This window comes from Chenopodium album, chromosome 24 (assembly GCF_948465745.1).
Source record: "Chenopodium album chromosome 24, dcCheAlbu1.1, whole genome shotgun sequence".
NCBI lineage: Eukaryota > Viridiplantae > Streptophyta > Magnoliopsida > Caryophyllales > Amaranthaceae > Chenopodium > Chenopodium album.
Window position 1 is genome coordinate 10,971,586 of NC_137857.1, and position 13,539 is coordinate 10,985,124.

The 13,539-nt window shown below is 31.9% G+C and overlaps 1 protein-coding gene across 2 annotated transcripts; it reads right to left on the bottom strand.

Moving 5' to 3' along the window:
- Window positions 1–3,851: 3,851 nt before the first annotated feature.
- Window positions 3,852–10,444, bottom strand: LOC145611135 (mitochondrial carrier protein CoAc2-like). 2 transcript variants are annotated; one of them, XM_081666378.1, is made up of 7 exons: window positions 9,999–10,444; window positions 6,150–6,235; window positions 5,076–5,283; window positions 4,810–4,936; window positions 4,543–4,727; window positions 4,323–4,439; window positions 3,852–4,208 (listed from the first exon to the last, which is right to left on the bottom strand). In XM_081666378.1, the coding sequence occupies exons 1-7, from the start codon at window positions 10,320–10,322 to the stop codon at window positions 4,071–4,073; spliced, it is 1,185 nt and encodes a 394-aa protein (XP_081522504.1). In that variant the 5' UTR covers window positions 10,323–10,444; the 3' UTR covers window positions 3,852–4,070. The 2 variants fall into 2 exon arrangements, with proteins under 2 accessions (XP_081522504.1, XP_081522505.1); XM_081666379.1 differs by lacking the exon at window positions 6,150–6,235 and having other exon boundaries at window positions 3,853–4,208; window positions 9,999–10,442.
- Between the last annotated feature and the right edge of the window lie 3,095 nt (window positions 10,445–13,539).

Here is a 13,539-nt window from a genome sequence, read left to right on the forward strand (position 1 = left end):
TATTTTGATCAGGTTTACCTAGAGCACTATACACTCGGATGCACCAACTAATTTGCACTTTAAAGGTACGTAGCAAATACAATATTCAATCTGCTAATAGCACATTTTATTAGAAAGTTCTTCAATACATATATATATGCAAATAACAAACCATAAAATAAGACGATAACTATACAACTTTATGAGTAAAGAGTTAGAAACTCCTATCAATGAACAACTTTTTTGATAGATATTTTAAATTAATTTAGAGATTATTGTGAGTGAAAATTCAAAACTTAAACTAAAGAAAAGAGATAATATTATGAGACCCTTCTCACAAAGAAAACACCTATTACGTCTTCAACTAGTTCGGTATAATGCATATGATACCTCAAAAAATTTAGGATTAATTTCGTAAAAATGATTCCTTTTTTCAAGCATCTACAATGTGAACATAAAACTAAAAGACGAATCTGAAGATAACAATGGAAAACAACCTAATGAATAAAGACTTCTCGTCATCAAATCCAACTAGCCGCAACTCTTGAGATCTTGTTAACCATAGACTTTCCTTAACTAATTATATGGCTAGAAAATGGAGGTATTTGACTCTTATTTCCATCATTTGTTCTTATTTTAATAAAATAAATAAATAAAGACAAGCAAAAGAGTTTGATCAATACCTTATTACGTACATATACAAGATAATCCGATTGAAGAAAGTACAATCCACAGTGCACACTAGCACAATAAAACGTTAGCTCAATCATATTGAATTCGGTTAGCATGAATTCAGTCAGCAATCATATAAGGAATGTGATCACGTGAATATGAGATCATGAGAAACATACCCTACATGATTGAATATATAAACCGATCTGGGGCTTCAACCATCAGTTTAAGTACAAAGATCACGTGTTTAAATATCATCATACCTCTCTCTATTCTAGAATAACTAGGTTAGATCCCGTGCCATGCACGGTGATCTTTAGTTATATATATATAGTTATATAGTATTGATTGAGAAGTATTACTGTACTCAGTATAATCATAAATTAGTCGAGAAATAATAAAAGCATGAAATATGTTAATTTGGTATTTGCAATTTTAATCATAGCTTTCAATACACAACTAAAACAAAAGTAGACAAAAAATCTAAGCAATATTTTTTCTTATTGTAAGATTATTTTAAAATTTTGATTTTTGGTATATAATTGATTATTTTTTTTAGAAAGATTTGTGAATAAATCTTTTATTTTAAATATAATAATTACTACATGTTAATATGGAATATGTAAAAAATAATAATAATGTAAATGATTTGTTTCCTTAATTGAAATATTTTTTTTTTTAGTAAGAAGAAAAAAATAACTAAGGACACACCAGGAGATGACACGTGTCATTGCTGGTGTGTCTTTTAGTATATAGTATAATTGATACATTCAAACTTTGTCAATATAGTAATAGTCAAAGTTTATACTTCGTATAAGTATAGTAGAGAATGTTGGAATAAGAAACTTGTTCACATTGAAAGACAAGGAAATAACTTGTTAGTATATAAATTGTAAACAAAACCAAATCATCTTAGGACTAAGCTAGCAATGGTGCTAGATATAAAGAGGAAGTGGCCAAGTTAGTGTCCCACTACTTTAATCCACCTCTCATTACCAAAACACATGCTTAATGACTTAATAGAAACAAACTTGACTAAGAATAATGAAACAAATTAGTGAATAACCCACTAACTATAATTAATTTGAAGTAATTTTTATAAAGGATTTTGATGATTATATCATATCATTAGTAGTTATTGTTTAGAATATGTAAATCCCTTGATTTACTCCTTAACTTTGATAGTCAAAGTATATCCCTTATAATTAGCTAACGTACCTAGTCATATTGTATCTAGTCATAGTTTGGTATGTTCAATTCTTTAATCTTGTTCTATACATACTCTTGTATATTCATCAATATAATCAAGGTTTCCAACATTCTCTTTCTCATAACTCTATCAATTTGAAGTATAACTCATCACACCCCCTTGCTTTAAATTTGTGAGTATCATCATGATAAACTCTCTTTCATTTCTATTTTGATTTGTTTATGCATCTCACCAAAAAAAAAAAAAAAAAAAAAAAAAAAAAAAAAAAAAAAAAATCTTTGGAGCACTTCTCTCTATGGTGCAAATCTCACTCATATAATTCTTAAATAAATTTTCTTCCACAACCACTTATGTTAGAATAGAGGCTTGATCATCATTTGGGAACCTACAATTCTTTGTCAAATGCCCAAATTTTGACATTTAAAGCATTGTGGCTTGCCATCCTGCCAACAATCTTTTTCCTCATGACCATCTTTGTATCTGACAATGTTTGACTGTTTGTATCAGGTCACATGTGATGTTTCATGGGACCATAGTGCATTTTCACACTTTCCCTCATATGGACCCATTCAATTTGGCCTAGAGTATATTACAGCCATTAAAGGTCCCACCATGGGCCTATCTATGATGCCATGTTAAATACATGAATGGGTCGCACCTGTCACCATAAGAACGAGTTCACTTTACAAGTCCAAGGAGGTTTCATCCTATAATTAAATGGCAATGGGAGTAGTCCCTTAGCCTTATAAAGTGTTTAAATTTATTTTCTTTTCTCAATGTGAGACACTTACATATGTTATTTGGGAAGGCTATGCCTCAATAGTGTTTCTTTTTTTATACCCCTCTATTTCATAATAATCGCAACATTTTGATCGCCACACATGCCAATGCACAATTTTAACCATATATATATATATATATATTTGTAATTCTATATTATTAATTAGCATAAAAGGTTAATGTAATTTATTAAAGACTAATCCAAAGATGTTTTCTATATCAACATATGTCATTTTTATATAGGTAAAATTTGTAGTCAAAGTAAGCATATGAATAGTACAAAAGTCAAAGTATTGCGGTTATTACGAAGTGGAGGGAGTATATATAATTTGTTTTTAAGAAAATGTATTCCATAGGGAAGTAAATACAAAATAAAATAGAATAATCTATTAACCTATACTAAAAGCAAATCTTTCCATGACACTTGTCATAACCTTGTGAAAAATTTTCCCGCCTTTTTTACTTCTCTCTCTTTTTTTTTTTTTTTTGGCAAAATCTAAAAGTAAACTATTTATACTGTATGATATTTTCTTTCCACTTTGACAATCATATTCCTTATATACTCAAATGAAATATTTATGAATATTTTTTTTATACTTTATGTAGTATTAATGTTATTGTAAAAAATATTTAACAACCGTGCATTGCACGGGATTTTAACCTAGTTGAAACTAAAGGAATATCAACTTTCCTCTCTATTCCCTTACCTTCTTTTTTTCTAGTATAACTTTCCTAGCAAAGAAACAAACACATAAATATCAAGTTGAAGATGTGATTTCCATTGCAATGTACTTCCATAATACATAAAATTCATTTGAAAAAGTTTTATTTTAAACAAGCACAGCCTAAAAGCTATCAACCAAAGTGTATAAATAGTCTAAATTGAAAGGGCTCAAAATCCAATAATGAGCACTAAGAAAAGCCAATAATGAAGTCATAACTACACATCATCATTACTACTGTAACCATATTTTTTCCTGAGATTGATTACAGAAGAGATGAAAAATAGTGAAATTGTAATTGGTTGATTAACCTGGCATAGATTAGCACCCTCTCAGTGTAGGCACAATCGCTGTGGCATCATATTGAACTACGTACGGGACGAATCAAACTAAATTATTCACTTCAAGCTCCCTACAAATTATGAAGACGCTGCAAAGATCTACACCAGATTAGACTAGCAAAATAAGGAAAAAATTTAAAGACTGTTAAAATATCTTTAATTACTTCATTTCACTAGGCAAAAATCCTTATCATTTCATTCCTAACATTCATTTATATGACTTGAATGTTGGGAAGATAGATACAATAAGCAGTAATAACGAGACAGTTCCTATATACAACTGAAGTCAATAATGATACCTACATACAATTGAATTACACAATGCTATACTGAATCGGTGTATAAGTATGATATAATGAATCCCTTTTAAGAATGCAGGGACGATGTTTGGTTATTTGTATGACTGGAAGCCACCTCAATAATGGCTTCATCTCGTGAGGGAACTTGCAGGAACGATTTCATTGAATCGTACACAGTGAAGCCAATTGCCACCGAGGGCACAACCTGAAGCACAAAAGTCAATGACAATGCACGTAAACTAGATATCTCGATAGTAAAGCATATTTTGGGTTGGAAGGCATTTGAAATTTAGAAGAGATCCGTAGCTTAGTTAGTTACCTTCAAATAATTCAGACTTAGCCCTGAGAACAAATGCTTCCATCCTTGCTCTCGAGCTATTGCGACAAGTGTGTCTAGAGTTCCCTTTCCATTACTAGCATTAGACATCCGCTCAACCTGTCAAAAAATGCTCTTTTCAGCCCTTTAGGGTTCTACAACATCTAAACCACATAAATTTATAGATATCACATCCAAAGTCTAGAAGGTAGAGCTGAGCTACCTGCATTTGCCGCCTAACAACATCAAGAGGATATGTGAAGGTTTGGCCCAATAATCCAGCTACAGAGCCGCATGTCAATTTCACCAATATATCTTTTTTGTGTTCCTCAGGTACATGCCTCTTCATCTCCTCGTAGAAGTAAAATTTTAATCCCGCGTATGGGAATATACCATAAAGTGATGGTGCTGACAAAGAAATAGAACATGTAAATAAAAAACCATCAAATGTCGACATAGTTAAACACACAGTTTCATGTAAACAGCACACCTACTCCCCGGTAAAGACCTTTCCAACCAGCTTCTTTATATGTCATGGAAAAGCAGTCACGAATTCCTTTATACAATTGTTCATGATGGATAAGGCCTTTAACATTTAAATTGGAAGATCCAACAACCTGTGCTATAAATAAACCCCACATTCAGCCACTATGAGACATTTTATGAATACTAGAACATTTCCATGAAAGTTGAAACAAGACACCAATAGAATATTTTCTAAGGAAAGAACCATTAGCTGTTTGTCCATGTGTTTACCTGATAAGCCAACTTGGTCCGCACTAAATCAAGGGGATATGTAAAAAGAACAGCAGTTCCACCAGCAAAAGATCCTGCAACAAGGTCAAGCACTGGGCCTTTCCAGACATCAGGGTAAGCAAGAATTATCCATCGCCTGTACTCCTCATATGCCATGTAATGCAGCGCAGCATAAGGAACGATTCGTGCAACACTTGCCCCATTTCCTCTGAAGTTGGCAAGAACACCCTTATAAGAGTTATGTTACCGAGTAACAACATAATCCACTCAGTATAAATAGTTAGGAGACAGTGATAACGGGATACAAAAATTTCCAATGCCCAACCCAAAGTGGTTCAATTTTAAATAACAAGTTAAATCCAGATTATGTCAAGTCAACCAAATTTAAAGTGTTTCATACTATAGTTATACCCAAACTGAATTCCAAAATTATTTTCACTTTACATAGACCACCCCCCCCCCCCCTCCCCCCAACACCAAAAAAAAAAAAAAAAAAAAAAAAAAAAAAAAAACCCTAAAAAAAAAAAAAAAGAAAGAAAGAAAATCGGTCCAGTTCTGAATTGATTTGAGTCTTGTGAAATCTAACTACTCCTTGTGTTTCTTATTATTTACACCTTTAGAGGATTACACGGGCTTCTAGGCAAAATTTGTATTTGAGTGTTAAATGGAGAGCAAAAGATAGAGATGCATGTGATGAGGAAAGAGATGCAGACAAATGACAACTCAAAAAGGAAAGAAAACATTTGTTCAATTATATGAAACATCCATTTTTGGCAAAGGTTGCAAATGATATGAAACGGGGGTAATAATAGCAATATAATCATTGAAACGAATATCAAATTCAAAAACCGAAAATTACTAATAGCAAAGACGAATTATTCAACTTAAACTTGGATCCTAAATCTTGAATCCTAGCCTAACTTGATGTTTGATTTTTTTTCATAAAAGTTAAATCCAGTCTAAATAGAGCCAAAAAGTTAACGCAAACAGCTAATTCACTTTAATTTAAACAAAATTGGAGTTTGTCTAAATATTACCCCCTTGGTAAAATGTATCTGGGATCAAAATTTCCACCTGTAGAAACCGAGTATTCCCTCTGTTCTAGCTATTTTAGTAACTGACCCTTTCAAACCAATACTTTTGAATTCTGCTTGTCTTGTCTGCAAAACATCAAAAGGTGACATACGTTATAGTCAAATGTAGATTAACTTTTCAAATTAGTAGATGTGCAAAATAATAATGATCTTGTTTTATACCTCTAGCTTCTTTGTGAATTTTTCAAATTAGTAGATGCACAAAATAGTGATCTTTTTTATACCTTCTAGCTTCTTTGTTATACCACGAAAGTTCACAAAGAAGCTAGAAGGTATGACAAAAGATCATTATTTATAGGGCCGTCAAGAGAATAGTTATAAAGGAAAAAGAATGAATTTACATATAGCAAGTATAGACTTCAGAGATTGAATTCCATCTCTTCTTACAAATTGATCAAAATTTCGGGTTCATTTAGACCAAAGTCTTTTATTATGATGTTATCGTGATTCGTGAAGCTATTAAAATGATTGAGTTCAGTGAACTTTTTTCTATGGACTTTATACATATCAGATGGCCTAAGATCAAATATAGTCTAAGAGAAACTTAAAAGTTAGTCTCAGCTCATGTCTCATTCAAGGGTATGTAGCTATATAAGGCATCTTCATTCCTAATTTTCATCACAGCGTAGCTGGCCAGGGCAGCCGGGGCGGTCAACCAGGGCACCCAAACCAAAAGCCCAGTTTCTGTAGAAACAAACTTAACATACTAAAAAAATACTCCTATTTTGATAGACAAATTAATAAAGTAGCTCAATGGCTATACCAGGACAATTAGTGGAGTATAGTTTGCCTTGTATGTTGTGGTTCGAGACTTGTTAGTCATGTTTTGGTTTCAATTTTAATTTTTTTCTTCTTTCTAATTTCATTTTTTTTTTTTTTGGATATTTTATGTTTTCCTTATTTTTACATGTTTTTCTTTTTGTACTTGTTTCAAAATTTTCCCTCATTTATTTTTTATATGTTTTTCTTTTTACATGTCTTTCAAATTTCTTATTTAATACTCTCATGCCATAATATAGTATAAAAAATCAATTTGAGACACTTACAAAACTGAAGTAAGTATTGTTAAAGTACGTAAAATAGGGAATTAGAAAATTTAAATGTAAACATAACCCATAAACACAAGTTTTAAGACATCAAAAATAGAATACATGCATTACATTATGAGACGGAAAGGTTACGATATTTGTAATCATTCTTATAAACAATACATAGTATTTTTTTTAAATAATTCTTATAAATAATACAGTACACTATTCATTTTGAGTATTTCCAAGCCGTGTACTCCATATATAATACTCCAGTCTGCATGACTTTTTTTTGCTATTTTTTCATGAGACTATTTTTTCTTTTTTTTGCTATTTTTTAAGAGACTATTTTTTTTTTTTTTTGGGTTAATAATTTTATAGATTAACTCTTTAATTAGACTATCTCATATCCGGTATCCACATTAAATTTAATACGAGTACAACATTAAAGTATAGTTTTTATTATATTAATGCAGAATTAGTATATCGTACAAACACCTAAATTTATAGGGCCCCTAATTGTTAGTTTGCCCTTAGGCCCCTAATTGTTAGTTTGCCCTTAGGCCCCTAAAAAGTCAGAAACGACCCTGATTTTCATAGGATCTATCCTCATATTGATCCTCACCACTGAGGAGTTTAAAATCTAATGACTTCAAAGATCACCAAAACCTATGCAAACACAAGAATTTTACTCTAGTCATTATGATTGGTCGATTACATCAGTGATGCATCCCACATAAACTAGCTTGAAGTTAATTTTTGGAAAGTGGGGAAGGAGGACCCATCTGATTTTGAATGGGCTCAACAAATGTCTTTATCGCGCATCGGCTTAATTCAGCTATAATGATGAAGGTAGGCTCTAGCTGAAAGACTAAAGTTTCCGTGGGGAACCCTTATGGCCTTGCATAACTCAGGTGATTAAATAACGAAAAAATGTTAAATAAAATCACTACAACTTGTAAAAGCACGGAATATGTCAAGGAAACAAGACGTATAGTTGCTGAGTCAATCAAAATGCCATGTGCAAGTGTGCAACCACCCAGTCCTTCAATAAAATAAAGATACTCAGCTGAACCCACTCAATATCAAATAAAAGTACGTAAGATCACTAAGGTACTCTAAGCGTGCTCTTAACTTGAAGTAAGGCAAACTGGTCTGAATTTTTTTAGTCTGGTCTGATCTAATTTTATCTCCTTGTTTGTTTGAACTTGACCATACATCCATACTTGTACCCTGAGATTTACATTAATGTATTTCTGGTCAAGTTCAAACTTCAAACAAACAAAAATTCAAACCAGACTAGACTCCTTACTTGAACTTGACTATTTGAACAAACTCCTTACTAATTTCCTTATATACCCGGATATCATTTCTGTAACAAACTATCGAACCATAGCAGTTCTATACTTCTATCATTCCCTGTTTTCTCCTACTCTCCTAACATAAGTGATTAGCAATCTCAGCCTCGAGTTCTAATATAGCCAACAAGGTTTCGAAATCGCAACCTTTAGGGTAAAACTCAATAGCTAATATGGGCCTACCCTTCCTCTAGGTTATTGTTAGCTAAGTATTGTCTACAAATGTTTTCCCTTACCCCAAAAAAAAAAAAAAAAAAAAAAAAAAAAAAAAAAAAAATGGTTCACCACATATGTTTTCTTCCTTGATTTCCCTCTCTACTAAAGGAAGCAGAAATGAGGATATAATCATGGTTTAGACTTTAGAGGCTTAACTTGGTTGAGGGAGGGAGTAGAGGTAGAGGCAGAGGACTTGGGGTTTTGTTGATTTTTGAGGATTTTGGTTGTTACTCATTGAATCATTTTAGTAGTTGGTTGTCGGCATCTTGGTGATTGTGGTGAAGCCGTGAAGGTGAATTGGTAATTTGCAGTTCCAAAGGTGGTGTTTGATATGGAGGGGGTGCTATTGGGAATAAAATACAGAATAAAATGTAGAACAAACACGCACGAAAGGAATGGCAATTTAGCTTATGTACAAGTGATATTCAGTTACTCATAATTCAGTTCTATCTTCAATTTCTATTTTGATAAATATATTAAAATTGACAAAAAAGTTGACACTAAACCCAAAATATCAGTTTGAGTTTTCCTGATTTTTTGCACAACCCTACTGACTTCTAAATAAGCACCTCAAGACTCTCATATATCTCTAACCATAAGGACCAACTGCCTTCCCAAATGAAATGTCACAAGTATTCCCCCGCCTGGCGCCTCCCTGGGGGTATGTGGTAAGTCCAGTCTTCACCAAAGATAATGAATCCAGCCAAAACTTCACCATTATACCATAACCTTATTTTTCTCAGCAATGAATTTCCAATTTATCAGGACTTTTTAAGTAGCACACAACTTAACCTCCTTCAATAAAAACTCATACTATTCATCAGCAAATTACACTTCCTTTTTCTCTCAAAAAAAAAAATTACACTTCCTTTTCATTATCTTCTACACCTAATTTTGACAAAAGCTACATTCACAGAACAACATATCCTCCAACTATATTCCATCAAAACAACCAGTTAATTATCCTCCTAACTACTTCCTCAAGATTATTATCATCTAACAACCAGAAAAACATCACCTAATACCAATCCAAACCTAAATTGCATAATTACGATCCAAATTACACTCAATAACAAATCAATTTCATCACAAAATCAAAAATAACCTCAAACAAACTTCAAATCAAGCAAAATTCATAATAAAACCCCTAAATCATCGAATCCAAACCATAATAAACAAAACAAAACAAAACACAAAATTAAAAGTAATTGAAGATCGGAAATTCACCTGAAAAAGAATCTTAATTCGTTCAAGAGGTGCAACGGCAGACTTAGCAACACCACCGGCAACACCACCAGCAATAAGCTCCTTGGCAAAAACCGGCATAGCTCCAATGATTCCATCGAAAGAAATTCCATTCTCTCTCTTCGCCATTGAAATGCAAAGAGAGTTAGGAATTCTGGGTTTTGGATTTCTTGAATGGTTGGTTTGTATTTTTATATGTTTGGGAAAGTCAGAGAGAATCTGACTTTTTGAAGAAGTGAATATTTTTAAAGAATAAAATTTGATTTTAAAAATCTTAAATTGGAGGTAAGGAAATTTTTTAGGCATATGTCATGCTTTTTTTTTTTTTTTTTGTTTATTTATTTATTTATATATTTTTTTTATAAGCTTATGCCATGCTTATTACGTACGCCATTGGGCATCAAATGCTCCATTTTTAATTTAAGCCGTGTTCACCTTACCCCTTTTTTTTTTTTTTTTTTTTTTTTTTGGAATAGTCGTGTTCATCTTAACTTATTGAAATGAAGTTATTTTTCCTCCCTCCGTGTTTTTTTTTTAAGTGATACACTTTAACCGTCATATAGTTTTAGGCAATTTAATTGACTTAAATAAAATAAGAGGTAAGTGTGGTAGTAGAGTATTAAAAAATTATAAAAGAAAGATAGTGGGGTTAATAGTTTATTGAAAATAATGAATGTGAGAGGAAAGATATAATAAAAGAGTTAATACAAATTGAGAGTACTGAAGTTTGGAGAAAGTTGCACAAAAGGTACTCAAGTTTGAGAAATTGCAGGTAGAGTACGTACTCATCACAAAAACAACCTATTACAACAAGTTACCAAAGCAAAAAAAAAAAAGGAAAATTAAATTTCTGAAATTAAATTAGAAGGTACTAATGTTTGCATTGGTTCAATGTTCAACTCCAAAAAAAACTGACTTCCATTTATATTGTTCTCCATTGCCTTCTTCAACTCACAGACCCTGCATCAATTCAAAAAAAAAAAATTCAGGAGAAGCATTTCTAAAAATTACAGGAAAGTTAACAAAAATAACAAAAATTTCACATCTAATAAGTCTAATTATAAGTTTCGATAACAAATCAAAATTATCCTCAAACAATTCAGATTCAGAATGAAAAGATAAATTTTTAGATAGTAAGAAATCAAGTTACCAGATTTAGATGAATAATCCTTGGAGTAATTGGATAGTACAGAAACAATCGATTTACTTGAGCTTCTACAATTGTTAATCAATGAATTAGTGTAGAAATTGAGAACATTGGTCTTGTTTATTGATTCAATGAGCAGCAAATATATAATACAATGTCTGACTTCTCCTAAGCCTAGTCGAATACCACCAGCTAAAGCATGGGCAAGAAGATATATATGGGAAATAATATCCTAGAGAATCAAACTATATCCTAGATAATCAATCAAGTATTCACAAATCAAATACACTCCCAAATATTTTCCTAAAATATATCGTAATAATTAGAAACTACATTAAAAATTAAAAAAAAATGCAATGAAATTAAATTGGGTGAAATTAAAGATACCTTGGGAGAGTAATGGAAATGGGGAGGTTTTAGTTTTCTGAGAAGCAATTGTAGAACAAGTAAAATAGTGGGTTGAAATTGAAGCTGCCACCATTTTTGTGATTTCTGGGTGCTTGGAAGAGTGAGTGTGTTGAAGATGGAAAAAGGTAATGATGTTTTTCGTTTCCCAATGTACACCTTAGCTCTTTTTTTTAGTTTTCATTTTTTAATTGAAAAAAGGGGGAAACCGGGAATAGGCAATGGTCACCGGTACTCTTACCTACTATTGTGGGTTGAGTACTCTTTTCACACAAAAACAAACTTTAGTACTCTTTGTGCAACTTTCCCCAAACATTAGTACTCTCAATTGTATATAACTAGCACTGTCAAAACGGTTTAACAGTTCGGTTTCGGTTCGGTTTGAAATCGGTTCGGTATTCAATCGGGTCGGTTTGGAATCGGTTTAATTGTCTCACGGGTCGGTTTTGGTTCGGTTTAAATAGTTATCGGTTCGATTCGGTTTCGGTTTATTCTTAAAGCGGTTGTAATTCGGTTCGGGTTGTAAACAGTCCGGGTAGTAAACGGTTCGGTGCAGACGGGTTGCGGTTTGTTAACGGTGTGGTGTAAACGGTTTTTATCCCGGTTCAAACAGTTTCGGGTTGGAAACGGTTTCGGGTTAGAAACAGTTCGGTTCTTTTTTGGTTCAGTTTATAACTGGTTAGGTTCTTTTTCGGTTCAGTTTTTAACTGGTTCGGTTCTTTTTCGGTTCAGTTTTTAACTGGTTCGGTTTTTCGATGGTTTAACCACTTTAACGTTATTCATATCGGTTCCATTTCAAGTTTACTAAATTACGGTTCGGGTCGGTTTTTGGTTTCAAAAAATAAATTGTTTATCGAGTTGTTTGGATTCGGGCAGTTAAATGGTTTTGGTTTGAAATTTGATAGTACTTGCTAACCTTTTGCGTTCACAAGTTTTATATAAAGTCGCGAATCATTTCATATTTACTATTTAGGCATCATATTATAAAAAAATTCTCATTGATTTTATAAATACATATTATGTTCTGTTTCAAGTTTAGTCATACTGATCTTACTAGTTTATTACGAAGTAGATTATAAGAGTTAGTGTATTAATGTATTATTGTGTTTACAATTAGGTTATTATATGCTTCTTATTTAATCATTTATATACTACGCATAGTATCATAATCATGATTTGATGAATTCTTGTGAAATGGAAATTTGCAATTTGGTAATTCGATACTTGATTAGTTAACAAGACTGATAATTATGACTCGTTTATCATTATATATTTTCATGAAATTATGAAGATATTACAAAGTGCTTTGATTTGTATAATGAAAGAAAACACTAATGACTAATTAACAAGGTAATATTGATTAGTTCAATCGATCATATGTACACATTATTAACACATGGCATCTAACCATCTCATAGTTAAATATTCGTATCATCGTTATTCGTATGTATTAGTACAAAGTTATAGACTCATTAGTGATCTTTTTAAATTTTTCTATTTATACATTTTATTAATATAACGTTTTTATAATTTTTACGCTTACACTGATTATCCTTAATGAATGATTTGTCTTGCTATTTTAAAAAAAATATTCTAAGATTTCTAATATTTAATCCATTTAATTATATTCCCGTCAAAAAAAAAATCCATTTAATTATATAAAAAAGTTTGTAAACGGTTCGATTTAAAGCGGTTTGGTTCATAAACGGTTTGGTTTATAACCAGTTCGGTTTACAAACAGTTCGGTTTTTAAATGGTTCGGTGCAAACGGGTAGCAGTTTGCTAACGGTTCGGTGTAAGCGGTTTTTTGCCAATTTAAACGGTTTCAGGTTGGAACCGGTTTCGGGTTAGATACGGTTCGGTTCTTTTTCGGTTCGGTTTTCTTTCAGTTCGGTTTATATTTGGTTCGATTTGTTAACGGGTTTGGTTCTTATACGGTTTAACACTATTCGGGTCGATTCGGTTTCGGGT